Source organism: Balaenoptera physalus (genome assembly GCF_965194825.1).
Source record: "Balaenoptera physalus genome assembly, chromosome: 19".
Taxonomy (NCBI): Eukaryota; Metazoa; Chordata; class Mammalia; order Artiodactyla; family Balaenopteridae; genus Balaenoptera; species Balaenoptera physalus.
In genome coordinates, this window is record NC_138900.1 from 56,729,082 (window position 1) to 56,753,966 (window position 24,885).

General features: G+C 38.1%; 1 protein-coding gene across 2 annotated transcripts in view; it reads left to right on the forward strand.

The window, feature by feature from the left end:
• CNTNAP4 (contactin associated protein family member 4) overlaps positions 1–24,885 on the forward strand; it is a 256,737-nt gene that overhangs the window by 31,769 nt on the left and 200,083 nt on the right. For both annotated transcript variants that reach the window (XM_082438971.1, XM_082438970.1), the window contains exon 2: positions 6,006–6,116. In XM_082438971.1, the coding sequence (XP_082295097.1) occupies positions 6,006–6,116 (111 nt within the window). The remainder of the gene's footprint in view (positions 1–6,005; positions 6,117–24,885) is intronic.

The window sequence follows — 24,885 nt, forward strand, 5'->3', positions numbered from 1 at the left end:
GGGCCAGGAAGGCCTCAGTCTCCCAGGTGCCCATCCTGAAAGTTGGAGAGGCAGCAGAGGATTTCCACCTGGCCCCTGCAATTTAGGAACCTTCCTTCTTAGGGTCAAGAGGCAGCGCGAGGGAAGCTGGGAGCTAGGCCCTCTACGCCGACGCAAAGCAAGAGCTGAACAGACCCAGAGCCAGCGGCACGCATGTGCCACTGATGTGCAGGAAGCAGGAGAGAGATGAGCAGGCTACAGCGCCGGGCGAGAACTGAAGGTGAGGTGAGGCGAGGCGAGGTGAGGTGAGGTGAGGGCCACACAGCCTCAGCTGCTCATCTGTTTAGGGTGCGGCAAGGGGGCAGCAGCCATCCAGGGTCCAGGCCCACCGTTCCCACTCCACAGCTGGCCCAGGTTCTCCCTGTTCAGCAGCTTCTGTGGTGGGCAGTCCTCTGGAGACTTGCAGGGGTGGGTGCAGAGGTGTCAGTGCTTGCACGCCATATATTTACATACGTGAATATGTAAATTACATATACCACCGTGCCCCCCGTCTGCCTGTCTTCCTTCTCCCGGCCCCCACTGAGCCCCAGCACTTGTAGTGGTCTCGTCTGGAGACAAGAGGGAGAAGGACAGAGGCTCTGCCGTATCCCACTGCCTCCTTGGACCCTAGAGGTACTGAGACAGGGTGCTTTTGGGAAGGAGGGGAGCCTTTGGGGGGCCATCCCCGGGGCCTGGACCTAAGCAGGGGAGGCCATGTCCCACCCCACCTCTTGTTTCTGGACCCTCCTCCCCTTTGGGTGTGTGAGTGTGTTCTCATTTTCTTTATGGAAAAATGGACCAAAAAACAAAAATAATAGAGAGAGAGAGGTATTTAACTGCAATAGACTAGCCCCATGTGGCCAAAAAAAAAAAAGAGAAATGTATTCGTATTATATGTATTATTCATATTATGTGAAATATATTTATATGTATGTATAAAATCATACGTATTGTTATTAATGCATATAATATGTATATAGAAATATGTTCAGACATATTTATATAAGGTTACTATATAAGTATATGCCATCACTTAAACTTATGATGGCCAACTTAGCATTTATACAAGGGTCAGCTTGTGTGTGTGTGTATATATATATATATATATATACTATACATATGTATGTTGTAATATATGTATGTTATAACACATATGCACATGCCTGTATACATATGTAGTATAATTGTATATATAATTAATATGTATTTTAATTGTATATATGATTACCTATTTATATGTATAATTGTATATGTAATATATGTATAACATGTAGAACACAGTATAGTATAACTATATTGTATAACTATACTGTTATACATATATTATACATATATATGATTATACACATTATACATGTATAAGTACAAATATTGTACAAATACATATAGTATGTATATAATACATTATACTATTATATAAATATATGTATAGTATATACATATAGTATATGTGTAGTATATACATATAATATAGTATATATGTACATATATACTGGTCCCTTGGTGAAGGACCAGTATTGTATTTAATTAAAAAATACAATTATGTTTTGAGCTGAAATAATATATTATTTCAGCTTTGAAAAGCTCCTGCCTTAAATGCCTGTATATTTATACACTCTGAATGATGATTATATGCACTCTGAAAAGCCATAAAGTAGAACTAACAATCACTGAAATTTGAGAGGAAGTTGAGCGTTCTAGCTGGGGGATTAGTCCAGGAGAAAACTAGTTGATTGGGCTGCTTTTACCAGAGTGTAGGGTAGGGTTTCTCAATGGCTGCACTGTCGACATTTGGGCCTGGATTATTTTTGCTTGTGGGGTGCCACCCTGGGCACTGTAAAGTGTTTAGCAGCATCCCTGGCCTCCACCCACTGGATTCCAGTAGTACCCCCAAGTTGTGATGACCAAAGTGTCTCCAGATATTGCTAAATGTTCCCTGGGAGGGGGAGGGAAATCACCCCCGGTTATGGTTCTCAGCTTTGCAAGGCCAGAACCTGCATTTTACTGCTTTAACTGGTACAGTCAGAGAAAACTGGTTTTCTGGAATGAAATTCACAGGAGACTGATTCTTTTTTTTTTTTAAATTAATTAATTAATTAATTTTTGGCTGCATTGAGTCTTTGTTGCTGCGCATGGGCTTTCTCTGGTTGTGGTGAGCGGGGAAGTGGGGGGCTCTACTCTTCATTACAGTGCGCGGGCTTCTCATTGCAGTGGCTTCTCTTCTTGGGAGCACGGGCTCTAGGCGCGCGGGCTTCAGTAGTTGTGGCTCGCGGGCTTAGTTGCTCTGTGGCATGTGGGATCTTCCCAGACCAGGGCTCGAACCCGTGTCCCCTGCATTGGCAGGCGGATTCTTAACCACTGTGCCATGAGGGAAGTCCCAGGAGACTGATTCTTAATCCAGAATACAATTTCATTAATGCCTAGAGGGAAATATCCGTTTTACTCACTCCAGACTCATTATTGCTGAGATCCCCCTCCCCTGGTGTTAAGACTATTGCAGATCAAATTGGTAATAAACAAATAGCCTGGCAAACCTGGCATTGGAGCATGTACCTTCTTGAGAGGTATTTTATTCATGTCATTATGGTGTCTGATGAAATTCCTGTGCTCCAGACCTAAAGAAATAGTGATTATAGTCATGGTGTTCTTACTAGATTCTGGACTCCAACTCACTTCATAAACATCATGGTCCCATCACAATGAGATGAGCAAATTAACCAAACTCTGTGACTCAATTTTACCTCATCTGTAAAATAATATCAGTACCTCAAAGAGGAGTGGTAAAGATTGGTAACTACATGCTGAATGGCTGTGAGTTCTTAGCAGAGGATGCTCACTGAATGTGTGTTCACTATTATTAGTTCTATGTAAGAATAACTTTAGAATATTCTGCTGCTGAATAAACATACCACAGATTGGGGGGAAGTGTATACACTCATGTAACCACCACTCAGACCTACAGCTAGAACTTTACCAAACACCAGAAGTCCCCGTCTGTCCTCCCCCGACCCCTGTCCCCTGCAGATCTCTTTCCCGTATCACATGTCCCTCTTCTCACAAATGGAATAAGCACCACTTCTCTTAGATTAATCCCATTCTTTTTAAGCTAAAAGTAAAACAGTATTGAGTCTCAGTTTATAGTGGCAAAAACAAATGTGCAATAAATATAATGCCCTCTAGAGTGATTGCACTAGAGAGGCATTTTACATCTGAAACATTGATTTTAATCTGCATAATTGATTGTGAATTGCAGTTAAACAGCCTTGTTGGGTCACACTTATACCTGAATACTCATAATGATTCAAAAATGATTATAGTTTTGGTAGACACACACCCACAAATGCACACCCCCCCCAATATAGATAATGTGCTCATTTGTGCACGCTAACACACACATCATAGCTTCCACAGCATACTAAAGCATTTTGGTTGTTGCTTGTGATTGGGTGTAATCAGAATTTCCTTCAACACTTCATGGATTGTTATGTCTTTTTATGTCTACACTTCTTAACACTTGAATTACAACTAGATTGAGTGTCAGTACTTAAGCCAGTCAGTAGACATGCAGGAACTGTGGGCCAGTTATCAAGTCTTTCTTAAGAGCTAGCTAAAGCAGGGGTCCCCAACCCCCAGGCCACAGGCTGGTAGCAGTCTGTGGTCTGTTAGGAACCAGGCTGCACAGCAGGAGGTGAGCTGTGGGCAAACGAGCGTAGCTTCATCTGTATCTACAGCCGCTCCCCATCGCTCGCATTACCGCCTGAGCTCCACCTCCTGTCAGCATTATGGTGAGTTGTATAATTATTTCATTTTACATTACAATGTAATAATAATAGAAATAAAGTGCACAGTAAATGTAATGCACTTGAATCAACCTGAAACCATCCCCCCACATCTGTGGAAAAATTGTCTTCCATGAAACTGGTCCCTGGTGCCAAAAAGTTTGGGGACCGCTGAGCTAAAGAGTTTAAGGTGTGAAAGAAGCAAAAGGGGACTTTAAATGAAAATGAGACAGTCTTAAAAAATAAAATGCTACCTTTAGCAAATTCTTTTGAAAGGCAATCAAATGTTAAGTTGGTAAATTTTTACTTACCACTTATACTTTAAACCTTTATTTAACTTTAAGAAAAAGTACATATTTCAAATGGCAGGACTGCAGAAAAATATTGTAGTTTGAATATTTAAGCAGTAAAATTGATAGTGACTATTTTATAAAAACCTATGTTCAAGAGGCATAGGCTTCATAAAATTTCAGATGAATCTAGATAATTCCTAGATTTATTTAAAATGTTTATTGTTAATTTAAAAATTGGGACAATAATCCTGCATGATTTTTAATTACCAACATATGTTAAATCCTAAATATAAGAGAAGTATTTTCTGATTAGAGCAAAAATGGCAACAACTTAATAATCGTATAAAATGAAAATCTGAAGACTGCATGAAATGAAGAATTAGCTGAATAAAATAAGCATGTATAGATATGATGGTCAACATGAGACTCTTCTTATACTTTTCCTCACTCTTTGTGCCTTACTTTTTATTGGATATATGATATACATAATAGGATAGATAAGACATGTATGTACTTTCATATATATCCTTACATACCTATTCATATACACATACAGGTATGTGTATGTATACACACACACACACTGCCTTCCTTTAGAAGTAACCACTATCCTGAATTCTAAGCTTTTCATTTCTTTGTTTTTTTAAATAGTTTTTTGTCCTAGTCACATGTGTCCCTAAATAATGTATTACTTAGCTTTGCTTGTTTTTAAGATTCTCAAACCTATCAGCATATATTATATGGTCTTCTATAACTTTTTTCATTAAATATTTTATTTCTAAGATCCAACCTTTTTATTTTATTTTATTTATTTTTTGGTGTGTGTTGGTGTAGTTCTTTTTCCTGCTGTATGTTATTTCATTGTGAAAAGTACTATGATTTATTGATCTCTTCTTTGATCAGTAAATGTTTGGATTGTTAATCAATTTTTTCTATCATGAACATTGTTGCTAGAAATTGCACACATCTCCCTGTGCACAAATACAAGAGTTGCTCTAGGTTAATGTTTCTCAACTTTTTTTCTGATGGCACACAATAAATACTAGTATTTGTATAACACCCAAAAGGCAAAGCTTCTTGAGACCAGCAGTTCATCATAGGGAGGCTCTGCCCAGGGGGAAATACATATCAATGGACCATGGGGTACAGAAGTTCAAATATGCAAGCTGATGACAAATTGTTTTTTAAAAGTAGGTGCTCGCCTTTACACTCCCACTAGCAGGATATTGGAGTTTCTCTTGGCCCACATTATCTGGACCATCTGGTGTTGTCAGACTTATTAAATCTTGCTGGCCTACTGTTTGTAAAATAGTATCTAATTGTAGTGTTAATTTACACTTTGAGTTTGATCATCATTTAATAGCAGTTCTGTGCTGTGAAATCTCTGGTCTAGCCTTATGTCATTTTTTCTAGTGTGTTTTCTAACTGATTTAAAAGGAGTTTTTGTTTCTCCTTATTTTTTTTTTTGTTTTCCTTAATTTGCAGTACTAATTGTAAACTGTTTGGGGAGTACTTTCTCCATGTTGTGATGTTTCTCTTTACATCACATGTCTTTTGGCAACCCTAAGTTCTTAGTTTTAATCTAGTTAAGTTTATAATTCTTTCCTAATATACATTTATTTATGTAAATTAGGAATACTGATTAGGTATTTTTGTTTCTTGTTTAAGTAAACCGTTTCTACCTCAAGATACTATTTTGCAATTTCTACGAAGTTTTCCTTCTCCATTTCCATATGCTCTTGTCTTTAAATTCTTTTTCTCTTACTGAACTTACACTGTATATAAGCAGTGGGCATATTGTTAGAGATCCTAGATTTATTGTTTTGTTTTGTTTTGTTTATTTGTTTTATCTGTTGAATCCAAGTAAGCTGTCAGCACATTACTAACCTGAATGTGGAATTTTTCCTTTTGGCAGACGATTGTGATGACCCTCTGGTGTCTGCCTTGTCTCAGGCATCATTCAGCAGTTCATCCGAGCTCTCTAGCAGCCATGGTCCTGGATTTGCAAGGCTAAATCGAAGAGATGGTAAGTCTGCTTTTTCTGCTCTGATTGGTTCATGATGAATCTCATTCCTCTTCCATTCTCTTTTAGTAAAATCATTGTAAGTGATATATTGTAAAAGGTAATAAATTTCTTAATAAGCAAATGGCAGAAACTGATGGGATGTACATGACATTTAGGATTGGCTCTAGAATGGCAAAGGGATGCACCTGTTCCAAGATCTTGTATCATCATTTTAGGGCCCAAAGAATTGAATTCCCTAAATCTGGTGATTTTTTTAAATGTATCTTATAAAATAAACTTTTCTTTAGAATTTTTTTATTTTCATTTTTTAATTGAAATATAGTTGATGTACTATATAATTTTAGTTTTAGGTGTACAATATATTGGTTTGACATTTAAATACACTGTGAAGTGATCACCATGTTATGTCTAGTAACCATACAAAGATATTACAGTATTATTAACCATATTCCTTATGCTGTATATTACATCCCATGACTTATTTATCTTATAACTGGAGGTTTGTACCTCCTAATTCCCTTCACCTATTTTACTCATCCCCTCAGCCCTCCTCCTCTGATAACCACCTCTTTGTTCTCTGTATCTATGAGTCTGATTTCATTTTGTTTTGTTTGTTTTTTAGATTCCAGATAAAAGTGCAATCATACGGGTTTGTCTTTCTCTGACTTATTTCACTTAGCATAATACCCTCTGGATCCATCTAAGTTGTCACAAATGGCAAGATTTTATTTTTTTAATGAAAAATAAACATTCCACTGTATATGTATATACCACATCTTCTTCATCCATTCATCTACAAAGGACACTTAAGTTGCTTCCATATCCTGGCTATTGTAAATAATGCTGCAGTGAACATAGGAGTGCATATATCTTTTTGAATTAGTGTTTTTATTTTCTTGGGGTAAATACCCAGAAGTGAAATTGCTGGACCTTATAGTAGTTCTGTTTTTAATTTTTTGAGTAACCTCCATACTGTTTTCCATAGCAGCTGCACCAATTAATCCCACCAACAGTGCACCAGGGTTCCTCTTTCTCTACATCCTCGCAGACAGTTGTTATTTCTTGCCTTTTGGATGATAGCCATTCTGACAGGTGTGAGATACATCTCACTGTGGTTTTGATTTGCATTTCCCTGGTGATGAGTGATGTTGAGCCTGTTTTCAGGTGTCTGATGGCCATTTCTATGTATTCTTTGAAAAAATGTCTATTCAGGTCCTCTGCCAATTTTTAAATTGAATTGTTTGTTTTTATGATATTGAGCTGTATGAGTTCTTTGTATATTTTGGATATTAAACCCTATTCGAATATGTCATTTGCAAATATCTTCTCCCATTCAGTAGGCTACCTGTTTGCTTTGTTGATGGTTTTCTTCACTGTGCAGAAGCTTTTTAGTTTGATTAGGTCTCATTTGTTTATTTTTGGTTTTGTTTCTCTTGCCTGAGGAGATCCAAAATTATATTGCTAAGATCAATGTCAAAGGGCATACTGCCTATGTTTTGTTCTAGAAGTTATATGGTTTCAGATCATACATTGAAGTACTTAATTCATTTTGAGTTTATTTTTGTATATGGTGTGAGAAGGTAGTCCAGTTTGATTCTTTTGCATGTGGTCTGATTTTTCCAACACCATTTATTGCAGAGGCTGTCTTTTCCCCATTGTATATTCTTGCCTTCTTTGTTGTACATTAATAATTGACCATATAACATGGTTTATCACATTGATTGATTTGCAGGTATTGAGCCATGTTTGCATCCTTAGGATAAATCCCACTTGATCATGGTGTATGATCCTTTTTAATGCATTGTATATTTTGATTTTTGCATCCATGTTCATCAATGATATTGGCCCGTAATTTTTTTTTGTGTGTGTGTGGTGTCCTTGTCTAATTTTGGTATCATGGTGATGCTGACCTTTTAGACTGAGTTTCGAAGTATTCCTTCCTCTTCAATTTTTTGGAATAGTTTGAGAATGATAGATGTTAACTCTTCTTTAAATGTTTGGTGGAATTCACCTGTGAAGCTGTCTAGTCCTGGACTTTTGTTTGTTGGGAGTTTTTTGATTACTGATTCAATTTCATTACTAGTAGTTGGTCTGTTCAGATTTTCTATTTCTTCCTGATTCATTCTTAAAGATGGTATGTTTCTAGAAATTTATCCATTTTTTTCTATGCTATCCAATTTGTTGTTGTATAATTATTTGTGGTAATCTCTTACGATCCTGTGTATTTCTGTGGTGTTGGTTGTAACTTTTCCTCTTTCGTTTCTGATTTTATTTATTTGGTTCTCTCTTTTTTCTTGATGAGTCTAGCTAGAGGTTTATCAATTTTGTTTATCTTGTCAAAAAACTCAGTTCTTTTTTTCATTGGTCTTTTTTTTCTTGGTCTCTTTTTTTGTTTGTTTGTTTGTTTTAATTACTGCTCTGCTCTTTATTATTTCCTTCTGCTAACTTTGGGCTCTGTTCTTCTTTTTCTACTTCCTTTATGTGTAAGTTCAGGTTGTCTATTTGACATTTTTCTTGTTTACTGAGGTAAGCCTGTATTGCCATAGATTTCCATTTTCATTTTTCTCAGGGTATTTTTAAATTTCCTCTTTGATTTCTTCAATGACCCATTGGTTGTTTGGTAGCATATTGTTTAGACTCCATGTGTTTATGTTTTTTCTAGTTTTTTTCTTGTAGTTAATTTCTAGTCTCATACTTATATGGTTAGAAAAGATGCTTGATATGGTTTCAGTTTTCTTAAATTTACTGAGACTTTTTCTTGTGGCCTAGCTTGTGATCTGTCTTGCAGAATGTTCCATGTGCACTTGAAGATAATGTATATTGTGTTATTTTGGGATGAGATGTTCTGTATGTATCAATCCATCTGGTCTAATGTGTCATTTAAGGTCAGTGTTTCCTTATTGAGTTTCTGTTTGGATGATCAGTCCATTGACATAAGTGGAGTGTTAAAATCCTTTATTGTTATTGTATTACTGTCAATTTCTCCCTTTATGTTTGTTAATATTTGCTTTATATATTGATGTGCTCCTATGTTGGGTGCATATATATTTACAAATGTTATATCTTTGTTGGGTTGATCCCTTTAGCATTTTGTAATGTCCTTCTTTGTCTCTTGTTACAATCTTTGTTTTAAAGTCTGTTTTGTCTGATATAATTACTGCTAACTCAGCTTTCTATTTGTTTCCATTTGCACGGAATTTCTTTTTCCATCACCTCACTTTTAATCTGTGAGTGTCTTTAGATTTGAATGGAGTCTTTTGTAAGCAGCATATATATGGGTCTTTTTTTTTTTTAATCTATTCAGCTACTGTATGTCTTTTGACTGGAGCATTTAGTCCTTTTACATTTAAAGTAATTATTGATAGGAATGTACTTATTGCCATTTTGTTAATTGTTTTCTGGTTATATTTGTAGTTCTTCTCTGTTCTTTCTTCTTTTCTTGTTCTCTTCCCTTCTGATATGATGATTGTCTTTAATGTTATATTTGGATTTTTTTCTCTTTTTTTATGTGTATGTGTTATAGGTTTTTAGTTTGTGGTTCTATGAGGTTCATATATAATTATTTATTATATATAGGTGTCTATTTTAATTTGATGATCTCTTAAGCTCGAACACATTCTAATAACTCTATGTTTTTAGTCCCTCCACCACATTTTACGTTTTTGACATCATGTTTTGTATCTTTTTATTTTTTGTATCCCTTAAATACTTATTGTAGATACAGATGATTTTACTACTTTTGTCTTGTAACTTTCCTACTAGCTTTATAAGTGGTTGATCCACTACCTTTACTATATGTTTACCTTTACTAGTGAGATTTTTTCCTTTTGTAATTCTCTTATTTCTAGTTGTGGCTTTTTCTTTTCTTCTTAGAAGTCCCTTTAACATTTCTTATAAGGCCAGTGTAGTGGTGCTGAACTCTTAGCTTTTGCGTCTCTGCCAAACTCTACCTGTCCTTCAAATCTGAATGATAACCTTGCTGGGTAGAGTATTCTTGGTTGTAGGGTTTTTGTTTTGTTTTAAGATTTTTTGATGTGGACCATTTTTAAAGTCTTTATCGAATTTGTTACAATATTGCTTCTGTTTTATGTTTTGGTTTTTTGGCTGTGAGGCATGTGGGATCTTAGCTCCCCAACCAGGGATTGAACCTGCACCCCCTGCATTGGAAGGCAAAGTCTTAACCACTGGACCGCCAAGGAAGTCCCTTGGTTGTAGGTTTTTTTCCTTTCATTACGTTGAATACGTCATGCACTCCCTTCTGACCTGCAAAGTTTCTGCTGAAAAGTCAGCTGATAGTCTTATGGGAGTTCCCTTCTAGTTGCTCTTCTCTTGCTACTTTTAAGATTCTCACTTTAATCTGTAATTTTCCCATTTTAATTATAATGTATCTTGGTGTGGACCTCTTTGGGTTCATCTTGTTTGGGACTCTGTGCTTCCTGGACGTGGATGTCTGTTTTCTTCCCCAGGTTAGGAAAGTTTCTGGGTGTTATTTCTTCCAAAAATTCTCTGGTCCTTTTTCTCTCTTTTCTTCCTCTGGGACCCTATAATGTGAATGTTCCTATGCTTGATGTTGTCTCAGAGGTCCCTTAATTACCTTTATTAAAAACGTTTTTTTTTTTTTCCTGTTCAGTTTGGTTGATTTCCACTACTCTGTCTTCCAGATAACTCATCCATTCTTCTGTATCATCTAATCTACCGTTGATACCCTCTAGTGTATTTTTTACTTCAGTTGTTTTATTCTCCAGCTCTGATTTCTTTTTAAAATTTCTAACTCTTTTTTGAAGTTCTCACTCTGTTCATCCATTCTCCCAAGATTGGTGAACATCTTTATGATCATTATCTTGAATTCTTTATTGGGTAGATTGCTTATCTCTGTTTCATTTAGTTCTTTTCCTGAGGTTTTGTCTTGTTCTTTCATTTGGAACAGATTTCTTTGTCTCTTCATTTTCCCTAATTCTCTGTGTTTATTTCTATGTATTAGGTAGTTCCATTACATCTCCCAGTCTTTTTGAAGTGGTCTTCCATAGGAGATGTCCTCTGGGGCCAGTAGCACACTCCCCTCTGACCATCAGAGCTAGATGCTCCAGGGGTGTCCCCTGTGTGGGCTGCATGTGCCCTTTTGTTATGGCAGGGCCCACTACTGTGGGTGGGCTGGCAGGTGGGGCTGACCCCCAACCTGGCTGGCTACGTGACCTGGTGGTGCATGGCTGTTGTGGGCCCACTGGTGGGTGTTGTCGGCTCCTGGCACTAATAGGCTAGAGAGAGGATTCCAGAATGGCGCTTGCCAGTGCTGGTATCAGCTCAGTAGACGGAGATTCCAAAAATGGCCACCACCAGTGTCTCATTACCCAGGGGCGTCTCAGCTGCTTCCTGTCTCTCTGGGAGGCTCTCCACGGGCATTAAGTGAGTCTGACTCAGGTGCCTTTCAAACTACTGCCTCTGCACTGGGACGTGGAGTATGTGAGATTTTCTGCACACCCTTTAAGAGTGGAGTTTCTGTTTTCTATAGCCCTCTGGCTCTTCCAAACATATGCCCCACTGGTTTTCAAAGCTTGACTTCTGGGGCCTCATTTTCCCTGTGCAGGATCCCTGGGCTGGGAGCCCTATGTGTGGCTGGGACACCATGCCCCTCATGGAGGACCTCTGTTGCTATGATTTCCCTCATGTTTGTGGGTCACTGATCCTGCGCTGGGGTTCCTGACTAGACTCCATCTCTGTCCCTCCTACCTGTCTTGTTGTGGCTTTTTCTTTATATTTTAGTTGTGGAAAATCTTTTCGTATCTTCAGGTTGTTCTCATAGGTAGTTACTTTCTTTTCTCTTTTAAAATAAATTTATTTATTTATTTATTTTTAGCTGCATTGGGTCTTCGTTGCTGTGTGCGGGCTTTCTCTAGTTGCGGCGAGCGGGGGCTACTCTTCGTTGTGGTGCACAGGCTCCTCATTGCGGTGGCTTCTCTTGTTGCAGAGCACGGGCTCTAGGCACACAGACTTCAGTAGTTGTGGCTCGTGGGCTCTAGAGCACAGGCTCAGTAGTTGTGGCGCATGGGCTTAGTTGCTCGACAGCATGTGGGATCTTCCTGGACCAGGGCTCGAACCCGTGTCTCCTGCATTGGCAGGCGGATTCTTAACCACTGCGCCACCAGAGAAGCCCTGATAGTTACTTTCTAAGTAGTTGTTATTTTGGTGGGCGTGTGGGAGGAGGTGAGTTCAGGGTCTTCCTAGTCTGCCATCTTGATCCTAAAATATACTTTTCTACAACAATATACAATCATTATGTATACAGTAGCCATGAAAATTTAATTGGCCCTCTATTTCAAGATAAGCAAGGAAGTTTGCAAGAAGCGATTTTAAAAGTTGCTAGTTATTTAACAGTAATCATCCCTAAGTTTATTTAATTCTCAAAATGAATGACATAACTTTCTCTCCTGTTGAGGAATGGGACGTTAATAAGCTTTCATGCTCCTTTAGGAATACTCAGTTCTTATTGTTGACTATCTCTTAGGTAGGTTGTGTTTGATTGCTTGAGTATGTTTAAAGAAAAGTGCAGATAATTAAATGACAACTTGCTGTAGATATAAGAGAATTTCAAAACTCTCTGCGCTTAAAGACAAAGTATCGTTATTATCCCTTTCTATAATATGCTAAGGCAAAACCCATCTGCTCATGCATTCTATGGAAAGAGGATTAGCAATACTAACAAAGAAAATATTTTTAACAACCATAAAAAAAGACACCGACATCATATATTATTAAAACCATGATCCACTCATTTATTATTCCCTTCTCACATGCTGCAGCTACTACTTCTAATTTTACTCCTTGATCTTATCCTTTGTGCTGTTGTTTAATGTTTGAGTACATTGAACATTGGACATAACAAATAGATTGTGTGTGTGTGTGTGTGTGTGTGTGTGTGTGTTTTGCCATATGGTCCATGTTATAAATATCTAACTCTGTAGCATGAGTTTATTTAAAAAATTTTATCTGATATTCTTTGATACAGTCCTCTATGTGTGTTTCTTTTTTTTTAATTAGGTATAATTGCCATAACTTTGTGTGTTTCTTAGTGTGAGAATATCATTGGAGAGTAATAACTGAGATCCTTGTATCAAATGGAGAATTTTGTGGGCTTTGAATATATTTGTGTAGATAATTCTTGTCTGTTACATTTATTTGCCTTATAGTGAAAGTTATTGTCACATTGGACTATCTCTTCCTATTTTCAATTCTGAATCCCTTACCACAGGCAAGTGAGATTTCCTAGCCCTATGGGGGGTCAGTCCAGATCCTGAACCAATGGTCCTTTCCATAGGAATGCTGTCATCACAACATTGACCTTAGAATGAAGTTTCCATCTTGTATTTCTTTTTAAAGTAAAGCAGAGTTTAGCATTTACCACCACTCCATTTGAGTTATAATAAGGTTTCATAGGATTTGGCCCATCAGAAGAGATACAAAATTTAATGTAACTATTTATCTTTATTTTCATTTGTTGAGGTTCAATAAATCTCTCTCTCTATATGTATATATAATATGTTATTGATTTGATCAAATCATATTTTTCATTAATTTATATACTCATCAGGAGTCTCTATCAGTAGGACTCATTTTCATTCTTAATTCGTTTCTATGGCTCTTGGTGAAACACAATATTAAACTTCATGAATCTCATTTGCATGTTAATGAAATGGAGAAACACAACAGGATCATTTTAATTATCTTTTGCTGGTTGTCAACCTGCTTGATTACATTTTTCTTTTTTATTTAGTTTTTCTTTTTTTACCTGTTAATTACATGAAGTGTTCACAAGAGAGTATCAGATTTTGAAAGATTTATTAAAGGCTGTATATTATACTAGTATGCTGACATTCCTTGTGGTATTTAAATCAGGCTATGGAAGGGTGTTCAGCTAAGTCAGCAGGTCATGTATAAATAAACTAAATCAGCAAATAAAGATCCTAGTATCCTAGAAACACATATAGGGTTACCTTTTTGCTATGGAATCTGGAAAACTTAGCACCAAAGAACAGACAAGCAAGAAATGAGGAATCAAGCTCAACAGCCCACTGCTTTCCATCTATGAGATAAGAAGTGCCCTGGGTTACACTGTGATAATGACTAGGCCCTGTAATGGGGAAAGGAAATCAGAAAAAGACTACAGTTAAATGTAATTATTCCATTTCTACCTGTAGGGAAGAAGAAAAGTTTACTTTTTTTGAGGTATATTAATTTAATTTTGTCACTTAATTCCATTGTGGGTTGAAATGTGTCCTTCAAAAGGATACGTTCACATCTTAACCCTGATACCTATGAATGTGACCTTATTTAGACCTAGAGTCTTTGCAGATGTGATCAACTTAAGATAAGGTCATATTGGATTAGGGTGGGCTCCAGATAAGGCCTTATAAGGAGAATGAGATTTGGAGACACAGGAACAGAGAAGACAGAGATAAGAAGGCCAGGTGAAGACAGAAGCAGAAATTCAAGTAATGCAGCTACAAGCCAAGGAATTCCAGGGTTTGCCAGCAACCACCAGAAGCTGGGAAGAGGCAAAGAAGGATCTTTTAGAGGATGCGTGACTGGTGACACCTTGATTTTGGACTTTGGGTCTCCAGAACAGTGAGGGAATAAATTTCTGTTACTTTAAGCCAGTTTGGATACTTCGTTACAGCCACCCTAGGACACTAATATAGACTTTGGTACTGTAAGTTTAGTGCTACTGAAACAAATATTTAAAAATATGGAAGTGGCTTTGGAATTGGGTAATGGGCAGAGGTTGGAAGAATTTTCAGGTATGTGATAGAAAAATCCTAGATTGCCTTGAAGAGACTGCTGTTGGTGGAAATGTGGAGGATAAAGTGCTTCTGGAGAGGTCTCCAAAAGAAAAGAGGGTCATATTATGAGACGCTGGAGGGAAGGCAATCCTGGTAATAAAGTGGTGGGAAAGTGGGATGAGTTGTGTTCTAGTGTTGGGTGGAAAGGAGAATTTGTAAGTGATGAACTTGGTATTTACGTCAGAATGTTTCCAAGCAGCATATGGAAGATGTGCCCTGGTTTCTCCTTGCAGCTTATAGTAAAACACCGGAGGAAAGGGGTAAAGGGGTAAATGGAGGAAGGAGCTGTTAAACAAAAAAGGAACCAGAATTTGATGCGTTGGAAATTTCTCAGCCTATCTCTACTGCAAAAAATGCTCTAGAGAGAACATCAAGGATGTGGGCACATTTTGCTAAAGAGATTAGGAGTGTGACTCATGAATGCAGTCCATCATCTCAGCTGAACCCTGGGATATAGATTGGGTTATCCAGAAAGATCTGTGGAGGACATGCTTCTGTCAATTACATAGGAGGCAGTTTTTGAGAATTTTATCCTAGCAGAAACACTACTTGCCTAGACTGAAAGAGACGGAAGCTAGGCCAGCAAGTTCTCCATGGGTCCTGAGTCTGGGGCCAGTTGGGCCTCTGCAGGACCAGAGGGCAGAGCATCAAGCCACAGAGGATTATACTCGGGCCTTGAAACTTAGTGGAATTTGCTCTGCTGGGTTTCAGACTTGCTTTGGACCCATAACCCCTTTATTCCTTTCAGTTTCTCCCTTTGAGAATGGGAATGTCTATCCTATGACTGTCCCATTATTGTATTTTGAAAGCAGATAATTTGTTTTCTAGTTTCACAGTCCATAGATGGAGGTTTTCCTCAGGATGCACCATACCCAGAGTCTCACTTATGTCTAATTTAGATGGTTTGGAAGATAAGATTTAGGATTTCTTGTGTTGATTGTATTTAGATGAGATTTTGGACTTAGAGTTGATGCTAGAATGGGTTAAAACTTTTGGGGATGTTGGGATGGGGTGAATGTATTTTGCATGATGATGACATGAATTTTGGGGGGAGCAAAGGGTAGACTTCTGTGAGTTGAATTGTGTTCCCCTAAACGATATATTTAATTCTTAACACCTAGTACCTGAGAATGTGACCTTGTTTAGATCTAGGGTCTTTGCAGGTATAATCAGGATGAGGTAATAATGGATTAGGCTGGGCCCTAAATCCAGTGACTGGTGTCCTTTTAAGGGGAAAGAGATACACAGAGACGCAGAGACAGAGGAGACAGAGGGAAGAAGTCCATGAGAAGATGGAAGCAGAAATTGAAATGATATAGCTACAAACCAAGAAATGTCAAATATTGCCAGCAAGGGGTTAGGGGGAGAATTACTGCCCTAAATCATTGTGCTTCTTTGCATGTAACTATTATGCTTAAATTAAAATCCCAGAGATAAATTCCCAAGGTATGCATGGTGCATGTCAGTGCTTAAGAGGATAGATGAGGTAAATGTTTCTTGCTGTTAAACATATTGCATATAATCGTTTATACTTATCACATTTAAAATGATAAAATTAATATATTTGATAACCAGTACTTTATGAGGAAAAGAATAAGAGATGAATTTTGTACAGGACTGAAAAAACTCAGGCCTCAGAAAAGGAGAGCCTCATTGGCATGGTGGGTGTAGGTCTGAAATTTGCCTGATGGTCCCCAGGACCAGAAATGGGGCAGGTGAGCCTTACGAACTGAGTGTAGAGAATTGACTGCATTGGGGACCACCTTTTTTTATAGAGTTGGCTAGAGAACAAAAGATGCCAACAGTTTATTTGCTTCCATATCAACTGCTTCCCATCACACCCAGGATGCAATGTGCCTGAGTAAGCCCTCGGCCTGAATAATTACCTGAATTGCAAGGGTCTTACACCTCCATGCTGAGTCAGGCTGTAAGTACCCGACTTTGTATTAGCTTTGCCCTATTTTTCTGTCTTGCCCTAATTGATCTCTGAGATTAGGAGATGTACAGTTCTTAATGTTGGGATGTGAGCACTTAGACCTGACAAAAATTCCTGAATGGTCAGATCCCTGAGAGTCACCCCTGTAGTCACAGGATGCAAGCTTCTCCAGCACACTTGAACCTTAGTTAACCTGCTCTGCTTTTCTCCTTTGTACTCTCTCCAGTGGATCATGACATTTTAGGTGAAGAGTGAACACTTTGGTGTTAGACTTATCTGGATCAATTCACCATTCCTGGGTTTAAATCATTACTACCTTACTTTTTTTTTTTTTTAAGTAATTAATTTATTTTTAGGAAGACGTTTTTAAATTCATTTATTTAAGTAGGAAGTAATTTTATTTACTTATTTTTTAACATCTTTATTGGAGTATAATTGCTTTACAATGTTGTGTTAGTTTCTGCTGTATAACAAAGTGAATCAGCTATATGTATACATATATCCCCATATCTCCTCCCTCCCACCCTCCCTATCCCACCCCTCTAGGTGGTCAAAAAGCACCGAGATGATCTCCCTGTGCTATCCGGCTGCTTCCCACTAACTATGTATTTTACATTTGTCCCTTACTTTTTTAAAGACGGAAGAAATACTTAACCTCTATGCTTTAATTCTCTAGCTTTCTTTTGGAAGAATAGGGATAATACCGAAGAGGTTTTGGCTTTATTGAAAATGATCACGGGCACTATGGTGTAACCACAAGAATTACAAAAGCACAGTCCCAAGAGAATGTTAAACAGTTTCAGAGTGTGTCCTGCCAATTAACCCCACTTTAGCAAACCTCACAGGACCAAATATATACTTTAATTTATACAAAGGTAATCTCAAAATTCAGGCATCCTCATAACTCTGGTAGAAGAGTCTTTTATTCTTGATTAATTATAGAACAAAGCAGGGTCAAAGAATTTTTTTTTTTGAGCATTTATCTTTAGTTTTTAATTACTCTGCACAAGAATTTTATATATTAAGGGCAGTAATCCTTTACCAGACATTTGTTACAATAATTAATAAATTGGTAAAATATTTAATAAGCAGAATAGAAAAAAATCAGTTTTCCTTTCAAAAGAGCAAGGAAGTCTTCCTTCCCTTCCTATTAAAGAAAATACATTTTACTTTCCAAATATTTGTATATCTTGCCAGGCAAATGAAATCCAGCAAGAATTATGCCTTTCATATAATGAAGATCACCATATTTAAATGGTGCATTTACTATGAAAGTAACTTTCTCAATCAATGTCCATAATATAGATGCACTTTCACAGTTCAATATACAACTCAAAAAATTTTACAGCCCAATAGTAAATATAAGTTTCCTAATTGAATGAAGTCTAAAATACACCAGTCAGGGCCCTGACATACAAAAGGGCAATATTCAAAGAAAGCTCACAGTTCAGAATCAGCCGACTGTTTTTGGATCCTCAGCAATTTTTTTGTAGTAATTGGATTTAACAGTATTATAATTCTAATGAATGAGTTAAGTCAGGGATCTCAAAATTTTGGAATCCCAGTATTAATCAGCTACAAGTAAGTATTAGCCCGTATCTATCACCAATGACAGATGTTTCTTTCTAATGAATTGACCATTACATTTCCAAAGTTCTGAAATGGCCAATAGACCACAGAAAGAGACTTCTTTAGGCTCCTGCTTGAAACCAGCAGCCAAACTGCTGGCCTTGATTCAGGGCCAGACAAAGAATTATATTTTATATGTTCATTATTAGCTTGAAGTAAAGATAAAATGTTCTCATATATCCTTAGTCAAAGTCTGTGACCTAGGGTAATCTGGTGGTTTTATTTAAAATATTTTTACTTCTTTAGCAATTGGAAATTGGATTATGAAGTTAAAAAAAACTTACTAACATTTCAATAAAGGTTTGGCAAATGAAGTTCCAGATCAGTTTTATGGTCAGTGGTGTGTCACATGTACTTATAGATTATATTTTGCGTACTGGCTTTGAGAAGGTGAAATGAAGATTAGTGAATATTTACATCTTATTTCTTGATATGCCTGTATCCTCTAGTCATTAAAGTATAGGAGAGTTTGCTCTCACTTCTGGGATTAATATAGAATCACTTCTATTCTTCTGTCAGTTCATTTGATTTAACACCGGAGGTGATTGTCCTCCTGAATGTTTGGTTCTCTCTTACTTTGGATGTAGCTCTCCCTTCTGGGCCCTCTTCCTTAAGAACATGTTCGACTCTCTTCTGATCTCTGGCCAGTGTCTTGCTCCTCCTTCAGTCTTACCCTTTATCGTCCTTGTCTGCCCTGTACCATGCTTTCTTCAGCTCTAAATCAGTTTGATGATGTAAGCCCAGTGAATGTGCCATGTAGCTGATCCTAAGTAATTTATAGTGATAAAAAATGCTGGTTTTCGAATCACAAAAACTAGGTTATAATACTAAACTGTAGGTGGTCTTGGGGAAAAGACATTTCCTCTCTATTTTTCCTTTCCTGTAAAAGTATGAGGTTGAATTTGGGGATCTCTAAATTGTCTGACAATGTACTCTTTTTATTTGTAATATTCTATAGGCACCATCTCTTTTCCTTTTGACTCACTCTAATAATGGAGATTTTCAAAGCATGTGAGTGAGTGACACTGATGGCTTTTCAAGAAGAAGGGGAAAATCTTAAGGCAGTCTGTCCTTCTAAGTCCTCTCAAACTAGAAGACACAGAATGTGCCTGGCTTAGGAAATGTCTTCAACTGTTATAAACTATAGGAATTCAAGTTATAAATATGAACCTATTGAAATTGATACAGGAACTTAAATTTAGTCAGTTAAAATACATTCATAAAATTTAAAATTATCATTAATATTAGGTTACACTTCTTTGTGTATATCTAACATTTTTCATTCTGTTGAGGAGGAGAATTTCACATGTAGGTACAGTGAAAATAAACAGTGAGTAAGTAATTGGGTGATGTATTGGGTTGAGTTCTCCCAGAAGCACATCCTGGACCGACAGTTGTGGCGCTAAAAAGGCTCATTAGGGGATGGTTCCCAGGAGAGAACAGTGAGGGGGTGTAAGACGCAGGATTAGCAAGGGGAAGAAAGCGATTTCAAGTGAAGTCCCACACACAGCCTGATCTCCCAGGAAACTCTGGATGATAAAACTTTACCTAAGGCTTTGTCTTACCTCCCGTTCAAGGAACCGAAACTACCAACGTGGCTGGCTGTGTGAGTAATTTAGAAAAGCTAGTGTCTGAACTCTAGTCTAAACACTAGCTTTAGACATTATAATAAAATACAACAAACGAGGTGGCTTAAACAACAGACATTCTTTTCTTACAGTTCTGGAGGCTGGAAAGTCCAAGATCAGGGTGTCAGCAGATTCTGTTCCTGGTGAGAGCCTGTCCTGGCTTGCAGCAGCCTCTTTCCTGCCGTGTGCTCACGTGGCCTTTCCTTGGTGCTTGCATGTGGGGAGGGAGAGAAAGATCTGTCTTCCTTTTCTTATAAGGTCACTAATCCATCGGGGGGGGTCCCACTCTAAAGACCTAATCTGAACCTAACCACCTCTGCAAGGTACCAAATACCATCACATTGGGGGGTATGGCTTCAGTGTATGAGTTTGGGGGGTGGGGGTGGAGACACGCTCAGCCCATAACAGTTAGCTGCCTTTCTATAAACAAGTAAACCAGCTAGAAAGTGTGAACCGCTTGAAGATATCTGAGAAAAATCAAGATAGCCAGGCCTTCAGGGTCAAAGATCCTGGAGAAAAAGGAAATACCATATAGTGAGTCTGACATTTTCTACACGAAATAACAGAGCTTCAAAATACAGAAAGAAAAATGGACAGAAATAATAGGAGAAATAGACATTACAAATTGAAACACTAAACATAGTGAGAGGTTTTTAATATTTCTGTCTCTGTAGCTTATTTAAGAAGTATGCCAAAGAAAAGATCACTGGAAATACAGATTTTAACAGCAGTTAACAAATTTGACAAAATATTTACATATGTAATTTATATTTATATAATGAGTAGCATATATAAACCTCTGCCTCCAAATACTGCAGAATACACATTCTTATCCAGAGTACCTAGAATACTTACTTAAATTTATTCGACGCCATAAAAATTGTTTCAACAAATCTCAAAGGATTTATATCATGCAGAGTAGGTGCCCTAGTACAGTTGAATTAAGCTAGAAATCAATAATTAAAAAATACTTAAAAACCCAGAAAGGTGTGGAATTTAATTAACACACTTCTCAAAAAGAAATCTCAGTGGAAATTAGGGAACGTTTAAACTCACTGATAACAAAATACTATAGGTCAGAATTGTGAGATGCAGCTTAGATCAAATTGGTAGCCTTAACTGCACATAATACAGAAGAAGGAAAGCTAAATATTAATAACCCATCCATTGCCTACTTCTTCAGTTTCTCAAGAAATTAGAAAAAAGACAACAGATTAAACCCAAAGTAAGGAAAAGGAAAGGAATAAAAGAACAGTACATCAATTAATGAAATAGAAAACATGCGATATAGACAATCAGTAAGACAAAAATATAATAAGAGGATATTTTAACAGACTTCCTGCTAATACTTGTGAAAATTTAAATGAATTGAACAAATTATTTGAAAAACGCAGCCTGAGAAATTGTGCCCAAGAAATAAAATAAAATTTAAATATTCCTCTGTCAGGTAAAGGTAGTAAATCCATAATTCACACGCTCCAACAGAAAACTCCAGGCTAAAATGAATTCATATGTGAATTCTTCCAAATACTTTTAGGGGAGCTACAACTCGAATCTTACACATTCTCTTCCAGAGGACAGAAAAAAAGTCAAAATACTCCCCAACTCATTCTATGAGACCAGCATAACCTTGATACCAAACCCTGTCAAGGACAAACAAGGAAGGAAAATTAAAAGCCACTCTCTCATATGGGAACATATGTATACATATAACTGATTCACTTTGTTATAAAGCAGAAACTAACACACCATTGTAAAGCAATTATACTCCAATAAAGATGTTAAAAAAAAAAAAGCCACTCTCTCGTGAACAAAATATTAGCATACATGTGTGAAGGGGGTCAGGCTTGGCCTCCGCCTGAGATGCTCTCTCTCGGCTGGGGTGCACATGTGTTCTGAAAGCATAGTGGGTTGCATAACCAGAGAAACAGTGAAAGCAGGGCCTAGAGCTTTCTTGCATAAGTATCCTGAGCATCTTACCTAGGAGAGGATGGAGCGGAAGTGTGACTATAGCCAGCAATAGAAGACCATCTTTCTTGTATTTACTCATATTAGAGACTGTTATAATTACAGATGTGCTGTTGTGTGTTGGACACCTCTTAGGCAACACTTACATCTTCTCAGCCCCGCCTCTTTCTCCAACCAGGACCAAGTTCAACTTCCCACAGGTGTAACAAGGTCTCGTATTGGGTGGTACCACTTACCTGTAGCTTCCTGCCCTGTGGCTCCCCTGATGCTGAGAGATGATCTGCTTCCAGGGAATCCACTGGGCACCATAAATTCTGATGGTGGGGTATGGGCACTATTGCCTGCCTATGAGGCTACCTTGACCGACAGAAGGTGAGAACTGATGTATAAAATCTTCCACCTTTGTCCTCAAGGGGGAAAGTTCTGAGCTGCATCTCATCAAAAGACTGCTTGGAAATGTTAAGCTTCTCATTTTATTCATACATTGTTTTCCTGATTTTGTTTACTTATCTGTCTGTGTTTTCTTGTATCTCATTGAGCTTCCTTAAGGTGATTATTTTGAATTGTTAGGCCAGAGACCTTCATTTCTTTGGGGTCAATTACTGGAAGTTTATTAGTGTCCTTTGGTGGTGTCATGTTTGCCTGATTTTTCGTGATCTAAGTAGCCTTGCGCTATTGTCTGTGCATTTGAAGGAGCATCGCTGGGAAGGTCCCTGGGCAGGCAGGTTTAGTCCCAGACTGTGTCTGAGAGGAGCCAGAACTGATTCATGGGGCTGCTTCAGGGTCCATAGCTGGGACAAGGTCTGCAGGCCTGCTGCCTTCAGCGGCGTGGAGGCACGTGTCTCCTACCAGGTCCCAGGGCAGGTGGGACTGCTCTCGGATTGTGGCCGGGAAGGGCTGGAGCCCAGTCACAGGGCCACTTCAGGGTGGGTGTGTCTCCCTCCACGTCCCTGAGTGGGCAGGACTGTTCCAGGTCTGCAGCTGAGAGGGTGTGGAGCTGGGTTCCAGGACCACTTCTATATCCATAGTCAGACTAAGGCTTGAGGGCCTACCTCTGGGGGCAGGGGTGACGTGTATCCTGGCAAGACCGCTCCCTAACCGCAGCTGCGAGGGCCTGGGGCCAGGGGATGCGGCTGCTTCAAGATCTGCAGTCACACCAGCGTCTGCCCAGCCCCTCAACGGCAGCTGGGAGGGCTGGGGCTTAGTTACAGGACTGTTTCAGAATCTCCTTTTGGATTAAAATCAGTGGGCCTACCTCCAGGGGGTACCGTCAGGCGTGTCTCCTGGTGGGTCCCTGGGCGGGGCAAGACTAATCTGGGCCTGCGGCTGGATCCCAAAGCTCCCACAAAGGGGCTTCTGTCCGTGGATGGCTGCCAGATTATTGTTGCTGAAGGGGTATATGAGTGGGAGACTTCCTATTCTGCCATCTTACTGACGTCACTTCATGTATTACATGTCTGTCTGTCTGTCTGTCTCTCTAATAGTTCTGCAAATTAAAATCTGTTCCCATAAATTATCTCATCTGATTTTTAACTGTAACCCTTTCGAAGGCTGCCCTTCAGATGTAATTCCATGGGAAAAGATGTACAAAAATTACATGATTTTAGAAGGACTTCTCTGTGTTTCTTCTCAAATAGGACTTAATATCAGAGATTTTCTCCCTCAGTGGGAACTGTTAGGTCCTTAAAGCTCCAATAATTTAAGTAGGAAGCTACCCTAAAATCACATTTTAGTGATTTGATGATTATTTGTTATTCTTCTCTTACCTTTTCCCTTGAGTCCTTTTTAAAAAAAAATGGCATATCATGAATATTAACAACAAAAGAAAAGGGACACACATAAAATTGACTAAAATTGGCCATATAAAATATAACTGACTTAATAGACTATATAAAAATATCTGTATAAAAATGAAAAACAAGATCAGAGACTCCATGCCAAAATGACAATGTTTATGTGGGTTTTTCCAAAGCCTTGTCTTTGACCTTGGCATTGTGCATGCCCTCCCTGAATGAGCTGGTCCACTGCCAGGGCCTCAGGAGGAGGCCTGTGCAGAAACCTCCCACATTTGTGCTAGAGGAGAAACATGTCTAACAATCTCCTATCTTGTATTTTCAACTGCCTGCTGGAATTTTCCAGCTGCCTGCTAGATGTCTTCACAAAAAAGCTCAACATAAGTCTTAAGTTAAATATATCACATCTAAACCAGCTTCTGCTTGTAATTATTTTTCTTTTCTGATTCCTGGTGGTTATCTTAATCACCATGGCTTAAAATTCTTAGAATCACCTTTTATTTCTCCCTTGATCCCTCCTCCGAAGATGATAAATCCTGTGTATTCGTGGTTTGCAATCTGTCTCTCTTACACTCTTTTTTTTTGGGGGGGGGGGCGGTTTCCATTGCTACTACCCTAATGCAGTTTTTGGATTTCTAAGCAAGGTTATTTTAATAACCTTGCAGTTTTGAAGTCATGCAACTTTGAGGCTTTCCTCAATAAAAATAAAATTTAAAGCACAGTTGTGACCTTGTTTTTTGCCTGCTGAAGACTTTCAGTCCTACCTCCCTTGCATGTATAGGTGTTTCTGAACGTGCTTTCCGAAGTCCAGCTAATATTCTGCAGTGGTTGAGCAGATAATTTGGTAGTTTCAAGGAAAAAGGAATAAAAAATACTTAAAAACTTTTCACAAATTAAAGTGTAAGAATATATGAATTGTCTGCAATTCACTAACAGAGTACAGGCATACCTTGTTTTATTGTGCTTTGCAGATAATCGTGG